The sequence below is a fragment of the Labrus mixtus genome, chromosome 11 (genome assembly GCF_963584025.1).
Source record: "Labrus mixtus chromosome 11, fLabMix1.1, whole genome shotgun sequence".
NCBI classification, from domain to species: Eukaryota; Metazoa; Chordata; class Actinopteri; order Labriformes; family Labridae; genus Labrus; species Labrus mixtus.
Window position 1 is genome coordinate 6,327,005 of NC_083622.1, and position 16,493 is coordinate 6,343,497.

Consider the following 16,493-nt stretch of genomic DNA (forward strand, 5'->3'; position numbering starts at 1 on the left):
CAGTCTCTCTCTCAGAGCCTTTGTGTATCTGTGCGGCTCAGTGTCGGAAGCTGCTGAACGACTTTAGGGCAGAGAGAGCTGACGACCGTGGAGGCTGAAGAGTACACGAGCCAATCACCATGAAGTAAGTGTGATTCTTTACTGCCCTGTTCACCTTTCACCTTTCTGTTCACCTTTCTGGTCACATTTCACCTTTCTGTTCACATTTCACCTTTCTGTTCACCTTTCTGTTCACCTTTCACCTTTCTGTTCACCTTTCATCTTTCTGTTCACCTTTCTGTTCACCTTTCACCTTTCTGTTCACCTTTATGTTCGCCTTCCTGTTCACCTTTCACATTTCTGTTCACCTTTCACCTTTCTCTTCACCTTTCTGCTCACCTTTCACCTTTCTGTTCACCTTTCTGTTCACCTTTCACCTTTCTGTTCACCTTTCACATTTCTGTTCACCTTTTATCTTTCTGTTCACCTTTCTGTTCACCTTTCACCTTTCTGTTCACCGTTCACCTTTCTGTTCACCTTTCACCTTTCTGTTCACCTTTCTGTTCACCTTTTTGTTCACCTTTCACCTTTCTGTTCACCTTTCGTCTTTCACCTTTCTGTTCACCTTTCACCTTTCTGTTCACCTTTCATCTTTCACCTTTCTGTTCACCTTTCACCTTTCTGTTCACTTTTCACCTCACCTTTTGTTCACCTTTCACCTTTCTCCTTTCTGTTCACCTTTCGTCTTTCACCTTTCTGTTCACCTTTCACCTTTCTGTTCACCTTTCACCTCACCTTTTGTTCACCTTTCACCTTTCTGTTCACCTTTCTGTTCACCTTTCACCGTTCTGTTCACCTTTCACCTTTCAGCTTTCTGTTCACCTTTCACCTTTCATCCTTTTGTTCACCTTTCACCTTTCTGTTCACCTTTCATCTTTCTGTTCACCTTTCTGTTCACCTTTTTGTTCACCTTTCTGTTCAACTTTCTGTTCACCTTTCACCTTTCTGTTCACCTTTCACCTTTCTGTTCACCTTTCTATTCACCTTTCACCTTTCTGTTCACCTTTCATCTTTCTGTTCACCTTTCTGTTCACCTTTCAACTTTCTGTTCACCTTTCACCTTTCTGTTCACCTTTCATCTTTCTGTTCACCTTTCAACTTTCTGTTCACCTTTCAACTTTCTGTTCACCTTTCACATTTCTGTTCACCTTTTATCTTTCTGTTCACCTTTCTGTTCACCTTTCACCTTTCTGTTCACCTTTCACCTTTCTGTTCACTGTTCACCTTACCTTTCTGTTCACCTTTCACCTTTCTGTTCACCGTTCACCTTACCTTTCTGTTCACCTTTCACCTTTCTGTTCACCTTTCTGTTCACCTTTTTGTTCACCTTTCACCTTTCTGTTCACCTTTCGTCTTTCACCTTTCTGTTCACCTTTCACCTTTCTGTTCACCTTTCGTCTTTCACCTTTCTGTTCACCTTTCACCTCACCTTTTGTTCACCTTCCACCTTTCTCCTTTCTGTTCACCTTTCGTCTTTCACCTTTCTGTTCACCTTTCACCTCACCTTTTGTTCACCTTTCACCTTTCTGTTCACCTTTCTGTTCACATTTCACCTTTCTGTTCACCTTTCACCGTTCTGTTCACCTTTCACCTTTCTGTTCACCTTTCAGCTTTCTGTTCACCTTTCACCTTTCATCCTTTTGTTCACCTTTCTGTTCACCTTTCATCTTTCTGTTCACCTTTCTGTTCACCTTTCTGTTCACCTTTTTGTTCACCTTTCTGTTCAACTTTCTGTTCACCTTTCACCTTTCTGTTCACCTTTCACCTTTCTGTTCACCTTTCTATTCACCTTTCACCTTTCTGTTCACCTTTCTGTTCACCTTTCACCTTTCTGTTCACCTTTCAACTTTCTGTTCACCTTTCACCTTTCTGTTCACCTTTCATCTTTCTGTTCACCTTTCAACTTTCTGTTCACCTTTCATCTTTCTGTTCACCTTTCAACTTTCTGTTCACCTTTCACCTTTCTGTTCACCTTTCTGTTCACCTTTCACCTTTCTGTTCACCTTTCTGTTCACCTTTCACCTTTCTGTTCACCTTTCACATTTCTCTTCACCTTTCACCTTTCTCTTCACCTTTCTGTTCACCTTTCTGTTCACCTTTCTGTTCACCTTTCACCTTTCTGTTCACCTTTCATCTTTCTGTTCACCTTTCACCTTTCTGTTCACCTTTCATCTTTCTGTTCACCTTTCACCTTTCTCTTCACCTTTCACCTTTCTCTTCACCTTTCACCTTTCTCTGCACCTTTCTGTTCACCTTTCACCTTTCTGTTCACCTTTCTGTTCACCTTTCTCTTCACCTTTCATCTTTCTCTTCACCTTTCTGTTAACCTTTCACCTTTCTGTTCACCTTTCACATTTCTGTTCACCTTTAACCTTTCTGTTCACCTTTCACCTTTCTGTTCACTTTTCACCTTTCTGTTCACCTTTCACCTTTCTGTTCACCTTTCTGTTAACCTTTCACCTTTCGTCTTTCACCTTTCTGTTCACCTTTCACCTTTCTGTTGACCTTTTGTCTTTCACCTTTCTGTTCACCTTTCACCTTTCTGTTGACCTTTCGTCTTTCACCTTTCTGTTCACCTTTCACCTTTCTGTTCACTTTTCACCTTTCTGTTCACCTTTCTGTTCACCTTTCACCTTTCTGTTCACCTTTCTGTTCACCTTTCACCTCACCTTTTGTTCACCTTTCTGTTCACCTTTCTGTTCACCTTTCACTTTTCTGTTCACCTTTCTGTTCACCTTTCACCTTTCTGTTCACCTTTCTGTTCACCTTTTTGTTCACCTTTCTGTTCACCTTTCTGTTCACCTTTCACCTTTCTGTTCACCTTTCACCTTTCTGTTCACCTTTCTGTTCACCTTTCACCTTTCTGTTCACCTTTCTGTTCACCTTCCACCTTTCTGTTCACCTTTCATCTTTCTGTTCACCTTTCACCTTTCTGTTCACCTTTCACCTTTTTCTTCACCTTTCACCTTTCTGTTCACCTTTCTGTTCACCTTTCTGTTCACCTTCCACCTTTCTCTTCACCTTTCATCTTTCTGTTCACCTTTCACCTTTCTGTTCACCTTTCACCTTTTTCTTCACCTTTCACCTTTCTCTTCACCTTTCTGTTCACCTTTCACCTTTCTGTTCACCTTTCTGTTCACCTTTCTGTTCACCTTTCATCTTTCCCTTCACCTTTCTGTTAACCTTTCACCTTTCTGTTCACCTTTCACATTTCTGTTCACCTTTCATCTTTCTGTTTACCTTTCACCTTTCTGTTCACCTTTAACCTTTCTGTTCACTTTTCACCTTTCTGTTCACCTTTCACCTTTCTGTTTACCTTTCACCTGTGTTCACCTTTCACCTTTCTGTTCACCTTCCTGTTCACCTTTCTGTTCACCTTTCACCTTTCTGTTCACCTTTCACCTTTCTGTTCACCTTTCACCTTTCTGTTCACCTTTCTATTCACCTTTCACCTTTCTGTTCACCTTTCACCTTTCTGTTCACCTAAGCTGCAGCATGACTGTCTGTCTGACTGCTATTAACAGTCAGATTCACACAAGATGATTTAAATGGTGGTTCTTCAATTGGTGTACATTGAATTCATAAAATCAGCTTTTCAATAGTTGTTTTGAAATCTGGCGTGTTAAAATGTTACAACCTCTGTGATTTTAGTCAACAGAGCACTTTGAAACCATTCTTCTGTCATATTTTAACCAAACTTCTGTTTGTTGTTTAGTCAGAGTTTAAAAGGCTGGTATGTTGATAACCCTCTTCATAAAGGAATTCAAACTTTCTCTGAGACATTAAATAAATAAGGATTATTTAAAGTGTTTGATAATCAAATGTGACGTTTCACTCCTCTAATGTTCCCTTTGACGTTCTCTAAATGGTCTTTTCCATCAATAGTGTTTGATCAGACACCTGTTCTGTGGTTTACTCAGTGACTGTTGCTGTGATTGTCAGGGGGGTCAGAGGTCATTCAAGTTATACACTGTTAATATACAAGTCTGCAGAAAAATAACAATGAATCACACTTGATCTGTGTTTGCCTGTCTGAGGCTCAGCCCTCAAAACCAACAGAAACTCAACCAATCAGCCTGTTGAATGCACACACATACACGTCCACATACACGCATACATACACAGTCTGAAAAGCTGCTGTAGCTCATGCCCGCTCTCTTTAGCGTACAGATTTGTCGGCTCACAGACTCAGCAGTTAACAGCTGATCAGACTCAGCTGCCGCTGGACGCCGACTTGTTCCAAATGACTCGGCCTCTCCGTCAGCTCTCAGTCATGCTGCACCACTTTCTTTCTTCTCTCTCCCGTCTTTTCTCTGAGGTCTCCGGAGCTCCGGCCCTCCCCGGCTCCCTGCTTCCTGTAAGATTGTGTCAGTCGGGGAGGGGGGCTCAGGTTGCCCCTGGAGATGGGCAGAGTGAGTCATTCAAGGTGGCGCGATGTGGGATGGGTGGGCCTGGCGTGATGGAGGAGCTGCTTGGGGGCAGAAAGATGGTGGCGGTGGTTCTCTTGGTGAGAAAGCTGAGGGGTGCAGTAAAGGGGGAGATGTAGCATCTAATATGAAGAATCATAATCCAGACTGACATCGCTCAGCTGCAGACAAATGCAGGAACAATGAATGTTTAAAGACTTAAATCACTTCTGTTATCAGTGCATCACAGACACAACTATAATTACTCTGTTTCCATTAAAGTTAGTACTTGCTGGAGCATTGGTGTGGCCCCAGCAAGAAAAGAGGCTATAGTCTCTTCACCCTCATTCATCGTGTTTTACAAGCAGCGGCTTCACTGCTCAAAATGTGCTGGGATACATCACAACCCTGGCTGGCATCGCCATGAGGTCATAACGGTGCATTTACTGTTCAGTAAATAAAGCTTGTGGAGTTTCTGGTTTGATTGAAAGACTCATCAGTTAAAGACAACATGTCAGCAGAGGAGGTGTGCAGAGAGACTCGGCAGCTGTGGGTCTGTACACAACTATCAATGTTAGCGTTATGAGAGGCTAGCGTACAGGTAGCTAGCAGGATTACAAACTCCACCTGGTGGATACAGATGGTATTAAAAGAGCTACACAGCTGCAGACTAACTGAGCGATGATGAACAGGATGGAAATCATCACACAGGAACACACTTTAGACCTTTTTGACCTCTGAGAGACCCCCAAACACAGACTGAGACTTATACAGGAGAGATTTGTATACAGGTGAGACTTACAGGCGAGACCAACCCTAATCGTTAAGGTACATTATGCTACAATAACATAAAGACTAACATGGAATAATTGAATTGATTTAGTTTGGTTGTGTTCTGTGAGCAGCATCAGTCCTCTCATTACACACCGGCTAACCCAACAGAAGGGCCAAACTCTCACAAAGCTGCTGCAGTCCTTTAAGAATCTAGTTCACTCCGTCCTATCCTGTTCCCCTCCTCCCCCTCCTCCCCCTCCTCCTACCAGCCTCAAATGACCTTTCCTGGCAAACAAGGCGGTCAAATATCCTCCCTCCCCCTCTCTCTCTTGGCCTTGTCGTTTTTTTCCCTCAAGGTGAAGTCATCGACTATTCAGCCTCTTGTGATGCTTGTCTTTACACTTCTTGTGTTGCCTGGGCTGCATCCTCTGCTCGCTCGGCCTCCCCACAGAGAAACTGCTCTCTCTCTCTGTCTCTCTCTCTCTCTCTGCTGTGTGTGTGTGTTTGGTGTGTGTGTCGGTCAGATAGCTGTAAAGTTTGAAAAGAGGAGATTGGTAGGAGGCTGTCAGGAGGAGATAAACGTGTCCATGCGATGCAGGAGAAACAGGGAGCAGTGTGACAGGAGGCTGAAAGTTTCACAGTCTCCTTTATTTCTGACTGTTATGGAGCGCTATATTCTGGACAAACATACAGCTTTTTTTACTTCTAACATTATTCCTTTGCTGTTTTCACAAAAACACTGAGAATTTCAAGACAATTTATCTTTCACACTAACTTTCACAGTGGGACGTGTGAAAGACAAATGGTTGGTGTCCAACGTCCTTGACTACCTGGAGGGTAGGAGCTGGGGGGGGGGGGGCGCGTGTGCCAGCCATACCTGCAACAAGCCTGGATGAGTGTGGACATCACCAGCCCAAAATGATCTGCATCCTGCACAGCTGCAAGTGCATGCATGCTGTACCTTTCTGATGTACTCCTCTGAGGGAGGCACAGAGAAGGTTGCTGGGGCTGAACCACGCCTTAAAAAGACATTTACAGGAGGTGGCTTTATACAGAATAAAATAGTATAGAATCAAATACCTTATTGTCATTGCAACGATTTTCAGTGAATCATCCCTCAGTGTTAGGAGGTTAAAATAAGAGAACAGGTTAAAAACAACCAACATTAACACAGAAACAATAAATAAATCGTCATTCAAGTCAGTTCGCACTTGGTCTATCTTGATCACAGTTCTAGCCCTTGACAGATTTCAGTTCCTTAATGGCAGTTCGGTAGAAACTGTTGAAGAATCTGGAGGTGCGGGTCTTTAGTCCTGAAGCATCTCCCAGAGGGCATTAAGACAGACGGTAAAGAACATGTGGCGACGCCTTTTGTCTTGGCCAAAAAGTTGCACTTAAACACACCGCAAAGATTACAGCCGACGGCCAACCACCACGTACGCTCTGAGGATGCTTGAGAGGCAATAACTCTCCATACCAGCAGGGGGCGGTAGTCTGTAATCGTCATTCCAAATAGGGGAAACCAGAAGAGGGAACTTCTAATGGAGAATAATGTCTAATAAAGAGTTGAAAATGGCGCTGGCGTTGTCAGCCCTTGGTCTTTTATTAGTGGAACAAGAATAGAAGAGGCGCTTCCATATTTCTTCTTGTGCACTGGCACGACTGGAAACGGCTCATCCTTACCTAAACTCTCTGATCCAGGTCTACACTCCCTCCCGCCCACTATGCTCTGCCAATGTAAGGCGTCTGATCCAACCTTCACAACAGGGTCCTAAGACGCTGACTAGACTCTTCTCCTCTGTCCCCCGGTGGTGGAATGAACTTCCAAACTCCATTCGATCTGCAGAGTCCCTCTGCACCTTTAAGAAAAAGCTAAAGACCCAGCTCTTTCATGAATACCTACTAACTTAATGATGATGGTCTCCATATTATTGAAGATGATGATGGTTGTGACGATTGTTTTTGTTTGATAACAGCAACTTTTAAGATGGTTTCTATACTGATTAGAGCTCTCAAGAACTGTCGTCAGTGTAGTGCTTTGCCTCTGGTCACTTCCTGTCAGCACCTGTGTGTCCAATCAGACTCAAAGCTGATCGTTTGCTCTTACTGACATTGTTTCCTTTTTTCTAGATCCTTGCTTGTGTTGTGTTGTATGACTGATGGGATAAATGTATGTTTTAAAAACAAACTCTGTGATCCAGAGTTTCTCATCCTCTCGGGGTCAAACATGTCTCCTCCTCGTCCTCTCCTGTTTCTCACAGACTGTCTCACCTGCTGCTGCTGCTGTGCACCATCTGTCTGTGCATCCTGCCGTCGACCTCCAGCCCCAACCATCCGTCAGGTACGAGCCCCTCCCTCTGCGTTCCTGTCACCTTAACCACTCCACAACATCATACTTGACCTGTGTCCTTTCAGGGTCTGGTGCTCTTTAATCATGTCCTGTTGCTTCTTTTTTTGCTGACACACACTCTGCAAATGAAGGTGATGGGATATAAGGTCTTTACCTTTACCTGTGTGAACACAGGAGGAATGATACCAAACAGCAGATAGATCAAACTGCAATCAAAGTCGTTCACAAGCAAACAAGTTTTAGTTCCAAATTACTGACCTCTGCTGGTGACCAGTAGAAACTGCACCGCTTGACAAAGCTACTTTTTGCTAACCAACTTAAAGAGCCACACAAACATTATTAAGCCCTGAACATGAACAACAAGCACGTTAACCCAAAATGAATCACCTGTATCCTGTTGTTGTTAGGGGCCAACGCTTAGCGGTCAAACTTTGGCTCCCATAGACTGTATTCCCTTAGCGGCCATGTTGCCGTGACGTTATGCTCAGAGTGTGAAGCTCAGAAGTTATGCTGAAAAACTGGAGATATTCCGGGTTAAAGAACATATATATAGCCTGTGACCGTCAGAACAAAGTTAATGTTAGCATTCAGACGCTACCTCTTCAACATTGAGAATCACAAAGACATTATGAAAGGTGTTTATTAATTCTAGATATATTATCTTTAATTATATGCATGCAGATGTTTCAAAGCTCCTCCAGGTGACCATCCCAGCCACCCCTCCAGTGCTCGCTGTGCTGGGGAGCTCTCTGACGTTACCCTGCCTGGTGTCTCTGGCTCACCCGCCGCCTTCACCCTCTACCAACGGACGCCACCACGTGCTGACTCTGCCTCGCGTCAAATGGAGTGTCCTGACTCATGGCAGAGAGACGGAGATCCTGGTTGCCCGCGGCGACAGAGTGAGGGTCAATGAGGCCTACAAAGAGCGAGCCTCACTGCTCAACTACGCATCCTCCCCTGCCGACCTCACCCTGCGGCTGGAGAGCCTGAGGCACAACGACAGCGGCTTCTACCGCTGCGAGGTTCAGCAGGGCCTGGAGGATGCCGACGACGTGGCCCAGGTCAAGGTCAAAGGTGTGAGAGAAAATCAGCTGTCATAGAGACAACTAGGAAAATCTTTTTTTACAAATACCTCCAACCTGAAGCTGGAATTTCTTCCCTTGTTTGAAGATTTTTATGGAGTAGTTGTTTGATATCGTGTTAGAACTGAACAAGCCAAAGTAGGACTGAAACACAAAAAACAGAGGTAGACCAGAAACTCCTGTTTGCTGTGAGGTGAAATTACTTCTTTTTTTTTAAGATACATTTTTGGGCTTTTATGCCTTTATTGGAGAGATAGGACAGTGGATAGAGATAGAAAGCATGGAGAGAGAGAGTGTTTATTTGTCTGTTTAACTGCTGCAGACGTTACAGCCTGTTTACCTGCTGCAGACGTTACAGGCTGTTTACCTGCTGCAGACGTTACAGGCTGTTTACCTGCTGCAAACCTTAGTCTGTTTACCTGCTGCAGACGTTACAGCCTGTTTACCTGCTGCAGACGTTACAGGCTGTTTACCTGCTGCAGACGTTACAGGCTGTTTACCTGCTGCAGACGTTACAGTCTGTTTACCTGCTGCAGACGTTACAGCCTGTTTACCTGCTGCAGACGTTACAGGCTGTTTACCTGCTGCAGACGTTACAGGCTGTTTACCTGCTGCAGACGTTACAGCCTGTTTACCTGCTGCAAACCTTAGTCTGTTTACCTGCTGCAGACGTTACAGCCTGTTTACCTGCTGCAGACGTTACAGCCTGTTTACCTGCTGCAGACGTTACAGTCTGTTTACCTGCTGCAAACGTTACAGTCTGTTTACCTGCTGGAGACGTTACACCCTGTTTACCTGCTGCAGACGTTACAGTCTGTTTACCTGCTGCAGACGTTACAGCCTGTTTACCTGCTGCAGACGTTACAGCCTTTTTACCTGCTGCAGGCGTTACAGCCTGTTTACCTGCAGCAGGCGTTACAGTCTGTTTACCTGCTGCAAACCTTAGTCTGTTTACCTGCTGCAGACATTACAGCCTGTTTACCTGCAGCAGGCGTTACAGTCTGTTTACCTGCTGCAGACGTTACAGCCTGTTTACCTGCTGCAAACCTTAGTCTGTTTACCTGCTACAGACATTACAGTCTGTTTACCTGCTGCAGACGTTACAGTCTGTTTACCTGCTGCAGACGTTACAGTCTGTTTACCTGCTGCAAACCTTAGTCTGTTTACCTGCTGCAGACGTTACAGTCTGTTTACCTGCTGCAAACCTTAGTCTGTTTACCTGCTACAGACATTACAGTCTGTTTACCTACTGCAGACGTTACAGTCTGTTTACCTGCTGCAGACGTTACAGGCTGTTTACCTGCTGCAGACGTTACAGGCTGTTTACCTGCTGCAGACGTTACAGCCTGTTTACCTGCTGCAAACCTTAGTCTGTTTACCTGCTGCAGACGTTACAGCCTGTTTACCTGCTGCAGACGTTACAGCCTGTTTACCTGCTGCAGACGTTACAGTCTGTTTACCTGCTGCAAACGTTACAGTCTGTTTACCTGCTGGAGACGTTACACCCTGTTTACCTGCTGCAGACGTTACAGTCTGTTTACCTGCTGCAGACGTTACAGCCTGTTTACCTGCTGCAGACGTTACAGCCTTTTTACCTGCTGCAGGCGTTACAGCCTGTTTACCTGCAGCAGGCGTTACAGTCTGTTTACCTGCTGCAAACCTTAGTCTGTTTACCTGCTGCAGACATTACAGCCTGTTTACCTGCAGCAGGCGTTACAGTCTGTTTACCTGCTGCAGACGTTACAGCCTGTTTACCTGCTGCAAACCTTAGTCTGTTTACCTGCTACAGACATTACAGTCTGTTTACCTGCTGCAGACGTTACAGTCTGTTTACCTGCTGCAGACGTTACAGTCTGTTTACCTGCTGCAAACCTTAGTCTGTTTACCTGCTGCAGACGTTACAGTCTGTTTACCTGCTGCAAACCTTAGTCTGTTTACCTGCTACAGACATTACAGTCTGTTTACCTACTGCAGACGTTACAGTCTGTTTACCTGCTACAGACGTTACAGTCTGTTTACCTGCTGCAGACGTTACAGTCTGTTTACCTGCTACAGACGTTACAGTCTGTTTACCTGCTGCAGACGTTACAGTCTGTTTACCTGCTACAGACGTTACAGTCTGTTTACCTGCTGCAGACGTTACAGTCTGTTTACCTGCTACAGACGTTACAGTCTGTTTACCTGCTACAGACGTTACAGTCTGTTTACCTGCTACAGACGTTACAGTCTGTTTACCTGCTACAGACGTTACAGTCTGTTTACCTGCTGCAGACGTTACAGTCTGTTTACCTGCTGCAGACGTTACAGCCTGTTTACCTGCTGCAGACGTTACAGCCTGTTTACCTGCTGCAAACGTTACAGTCTGTTTACCTGCTGCAAACCAAGGGTCTGTTTACCTGCTGCAGGCGTTACAGCCTGTTTACCTGCTGCAGACGTTACAGTCTGTTTACTTGCTGCAGACGTTACAGCCTGTTTACCTGCTGCAGACGTTACAGTCTGTTTACCTGCTGCAGATGTTACAGCAGGTGTTACAGCCTGTTTACCTGCTGCAGACGTTACAGCCTGTTTACCTGCTGCAGGCGTTACAGCCTGTTTACCTGCTGCAGGCGTTACAGTCTGTTTACCTGCTGCAGACGTTACAGCAGGCGTTACAGTCTGCATCTCTGGTGGGAGGGACTTATCGGACGCTAGGATAAGCCGTACCCTCAGTGTACCTCCCCCTTGCTGTGGGTTCATTCGTCTACCCACCCGTGGTCATACGTAGACCTTCCCTGTGTTTGTTTGTGGATGTCTCGTTTTCTTCCTGTTCACGGTTTTGTTTTGATGACATTTAGACCATTGAAGGACATTTGTTTTGGACTTGAAAGTTGGAGGACGTCAGCTTTTGTTTTTGCTTTTTGGTCTTTCTGTGTGATTAAATGTTTTGATGTAAACTGTTGAATCTTCATAATGAACACGCCAGGACCCACTATGCGGTTCTTTGTGCTTTTTCAGGTGTTGTGTTTCATTATCGGGACGCATCCAGTCGCTATGCCTTCACCTTTGAGCGGGCAAGAGAGGCCTGCCAGGAGATCAGGGCTGACATCGCCACTCCGGAGCAGCTCCTCGCCGCCTACCACAGCGGGTACGAGCAGTGTGACGCTGGCTGGCTGTCTGACCACTCGGTGAGGTGAGTGCTGACCTCCATCAGCCTGTAAGGACGCAGCCCAGTGGGAGCTCCGTCTGTTGGGAGGGAGGATGGTTCTGATTCTTCCTCTCAGAACATTGATCTGAACAGTTCTACTGTTTTAGGATGCGCGGTGTTTCAGTGCTGGCCTTTATTTCCGTCCTCAGATATCCAATCCAGATGCCAAGAGAGGGCTGCTTTGGGGACATGGCTGGCCTGCCAGGAGTGAGGAATTATGGGCTGTTAGAGCCCGATGAGCTGTATGACGTCTACTGCTACGTGGAGAATATTAATGGTATACCATTGAAACTTTACAACACGTCATCCATCTTTAAGCTCAACCTGTTCTGTAAACACAGAACACAGCAGAAGAAATAGAAGTCTAGTAGAAACAAAAACAATCATTCAAGAAAGTGTTGACGACCAGAGAAAAAGTGAAAAAAAATTGAATAATGTAAACAAAGGGTGAAAACGTGTTAAATAGTATAAAATCATCTAAACACCTGATTATGATCACTGCATTAGGCTCATCACAAAAGACACAGCAAAGTAAAGGATTTTAATACCTTTCTGTACAGGTGAGGTGTTCCATGGCTCCGCCCCCCAGCATTTCACCTTCTGGGAGGCCAAAGCGTACTGTCTGAGCCACGGGGCCGAGCTCGCCTCCACAGCTCAGCTGTACGCAGCCTGGCACGATGGACTGAACCTCTGCAACCCGGGCTGGCTGGCAGATGGGAGCGTGCGCTACCCCATCGTCACCCCTAGAGAGCGCTGTGGAGGAGGCGAACCCGGCGTCAGGACGGTCTATCGCTACAGCAACCAGACGGGCTTCCCTGAAGAGCACACTCTCCATGATGTGTACTGCTTCAGAGGTAAGAAAGGGTTTGTCAGAGACACACACACACACACACACACACACACACACACACAGACAATACTTTGGTCTTTTGCATGTAAACAGGGTTGGGAGGTAGAAAACGGTTCTTTTTGATGACTCTCTTCTTACTCAGTAAATCTTCTAGAACTTTGTAATCAACAGAGAGAAGAACTGCACCTGTGTGAACATGACATGAGGCTGATATCGGTCCTCAAAGTCAGCACTTCACAGTCTGTAACATGTGAGGTGTTGATGTGTTAAAGGGTCTTTAGACTCACTCTGGCTAAAGGTCAAACATCACAGGTCATATTTCTTCTTTATAATTTGAAAATGAGTTTTCTGTGCAGACAAACACCAACCTGAGGACTAACGACTCAGCTGCGTTACATTTAAATTCTTAAGGGGTGAATAACAACTTCCCGCTCTTGCTGTCCTTTGTTTTAGGAGATCATGGTGCTTACACAGAATCTCCTCAGGAACGTCTCACCACGGAGCCAGAGGACCTAGGCCAGGACGTTATCTTCTTCACTTATCCTGCCAGAGAGGAGTTCAGTCTGAGTGATGGGATGGTGAGGGGGGGCCAAGAGGTCCAACGTGCCCAGACAGTCAGTCCATTAAAGCAGGGCCCTCATGATGCTTCGCCCATTCTGTTTGGTTATGACAACAAACCAACGCTGACCATTGACCTTCATCACTTTGTCACTCCTACACCTGAGCATCGACAATACCTGAAGGACACCTTTGGTATCATTGAGACCAATGAGCAATCACCTGAAGACAACCCAGAGACCAATCAGACATCACCTGAAGACAACCCAGAGACCAATCAGACGTCACCTGAAGACAACCCAGAGACCAATCAGACATCACCTGAAGACAACCCAGAGACCAATCAGCTGTCACCTGATGACAACCCAGAGACCAATCAGACGTCACCTGAAGACAACCCAGAGACCAATCAGACATCACCTGAAGACAACCCAGTGACCAATCAGACATCACCTGGAGACAACCCAGAGACCAATCAGCTGTCACCTGATGACAACCCAGAGACCAATCAGACATCACCTGAAGACAACCCAGAGACCACTCAGACATCACCTGGAGACAACCCAGAGACCAATCAGACATCACCTGAAGACAACCCAGAGACCAATCAGACGTCACCCGATGACAACCCAGAGACCAATCAGACGTCACCCGATGACAACCCAGAGACCAATCAGACGTCACCCGAAGACAACCCAGAGACCGATCAGACGTCACCCGATGACAACCCAGAGACCGATCAGCCGTCACCCGAAGACAACCCAGAGACCAATCAGACGTCACCCGATGACAACCCAGAGACCGATCAGCCGTCACCCGAAGACAACCCAGAGACCGATCAGACGTCACCCGATGACAACCCAGAGACCGATCAGACGTCACCCGAAGACAACCCAGAGACCGATCAGACGTCACCCGATGACAACCCAGAGACCGATCAGACGTCACCCGAAGACAACCCAGAGACCGATCAGACGTCACCCGATGACAACCCAGAGACCGATCAGACGTCACCCGATGACAACCCAGAGACCGATCAGACGTCACCCGATGACAACCCAGAGACCGATCAGACGTCACCCGATGACAACCCAGAGACCGATCAGACGTCACCCGATGACAACCCAGAGACCGATCAGACGTCACCCGATGACAACCCAGAGACCGATCAGACGTCACCCGAAGACAACCCAGAGACCGATCAGACGTCACCCGATGACAACCCAGAGACCGATCAGACGTCACCCGAAGACAACCCAGAGACCGATCAGACGTCACCCGAAGACAACCTAGAGACCGATCAGACGTCACCCGAAGACAACCCAGAGACCGATCAGACGTCACCCGATGACAACCCAGAGACCGATCAGACGTCACCTGAAGACAACCCAAAGACCGATCAGACGTCACCCGATGACAACCCAGAGACCGATCAGACGTCACCCGAAGACAACCCAGAGACCGATCAGACGTCACCCGAAGACAACCCAGAGACCGATCAGACGTCACCCGATGACAACCCAGAGACCGATCAGACGTCACCTGAAGACAACCCAGAGACCGATCAGACGTCACCTGAAGACAACCCAGAGACCAATCAGACGTCACCTGAAAACAACCCAGAGACCAATCAGACGTCACCTGAAGACAACCTAGGCACAGTTCCTGAAGAGTCTCACCAAATCCCAACAGCTTCACCAAATGCTGATGGTGGACCAACTGATGAAGACTCCACTTTACCGCCAAATGATGAAGACTCCACTTTACCTCCAACTGATGAAGACTCCACTTTACCTCCAACTGATGAAGACTCCACTTTACCGCCAACTGATGAAGACTCCACTTTACCGCCAACTGATGAAGACTCCACTTTACCTCCAACGACTCCAGAGGATAGAAAGATGTCAGAGCATCGTGTTTCTGTGACTGAAAGTCTGGAGAAGTTAACATCTGGAGCTGAGTCAAGTGAACACCTCGACAGTTCCACTGTGGTTCCTCAAGAGGGCGACCTTCCTGTTCTACAAGAGGACCACAGTCATGAAGTCGACCTGGACCACGACTTAGAGACGGTGAGCTCTCTAGATGTATCAGGACGGACTGAAGAAGAGGGCAGAGCAGGTACTGTGAAGGAGATGTCGGCGCACCCTGAGGAGACAGATGTTCACCTCAAAACAATGTCACCAACTTTTGACCACAGCACACCAGAGAAACATCGACCAGAAGAGGCGACTGCAAGCCCTGCTCCAGAAGAAGAGAAAATAAACTCTGGGACTCAGAGTTTGTTGGGTTTGGACCAGTCGACCATGTCTGAATCATTTAATATTTCAGGTATGTATAAAGTGAAAAATAAGGGTTGGGCGGTAAATTGATAACAATACCAGCACAGTTACTATGTTCTCTCATGACATAGAGAAACCTTCATTACTGGTTTTAAATACACATGTTTGGTTGTAGTGCACACGGAGGAAACAGACAGAAACAAGACGCTAAAGGGAACCCTCATGTTTCTGTAAAATACCCCATCAGTGATTCTAGGGGCCTGTCAGGGTAAAGAAACTGTCCTTTCAAAGTAGAACACAACATTTTTGGATGCATGAAAAGTGGAGACTGCTAGCTGCACATGATGAAACTACATTTGATGCACAGAGAATGAAGTTAAGATTTTCCCTTTCCATTTGAATGTACGACCCTCAATGTCATTCTGTGATTTCCTGCTTCTGTTTCCATCTGGTTACAAGAGAGCAGATGTCAGATGAGCTCTTATTTTGACAGGCACTGATCCCACTCAGGAGCACTCAGGTGGAGCTCGTCTGTCCGTCTCAGTCGATGATGTTGAGGAACCAGGATCAGATCACGCTGCAGAAATGCGTCCAGCAGAGCTCCACACAGTCACGTATGACTCACACTCTTCTGATTGGCTAACGTTGTTAACTTCCTCTGTGTCTGTCACCCTAACTCCGCCTCCTGTGGAGGTCGAAGCCAGAACCTTCATCAGTAACTGTTCGTCTGGGGCCAATGGTCTTGAGCACTTCCAGGATGATTTAGGAGAAAACCCAGAAATACTCCTATGTACATCCCATAATACCACAGAGACCGAACAGGAGGAGAGAGAGCAAGATGGCGGCGAGGGATCAGCTGAATCATTCGAGGAGGGCGGAGATGTGAAACCATACCTGACGCGCTCAATGAGAGTCGACGGTGACGATCCTGAGTCTGATGTAAAAATCAAGCTGATCCCTCTTCTGGCGCT

At 46.3% G+C, this 16,493-nt stretch overlaps 1 protein-coding gene across 1 annotated transcript in view; it reads left to right on the top strand.

Annotated features, from left to right (window-relative positions):
* Positions 1-12: 12 nt before the first annotated feature.
* Positions 13-16,493, top strand: part of bcan (brevican) — a 22,066-nt gene continuing 5,585 nt past the window's right edge. The window contains exons 1-8 of the mRNA XM_061049393.1: positions 13-124; positions 7,481-7,560; positions 8,251-8,643; positions 11,646-11,820; positions 11,985-12,112; positions 12,396-12,689; positions 13,139-15,571; positions 16,016-16,493. The exon at positions 16,016-16,493 is cut by the window's right edge and continues 143 nt beyond it. Coding sequence (XP_060905376.1) covers positions 120-124; positions 7,481-7,560; positions 8,251-8,643; positions 11,646-11,820; positions 11,985-12,112; positions 12,396-12,689; positions 13,139-15,571; positions 16,016-16,493 — 3,986 coding nt within the window. The 5' untranslated portion in view covers positions 13-119. The remainder of the gene's footprint in view (positions 125-7,480; positions 7,561-8,250; positions 8,644-11,645; positions 11,821-11,984; positions 12,113-12,395; positions 12,690-13,138; positions 15,572-16,015) is intronic.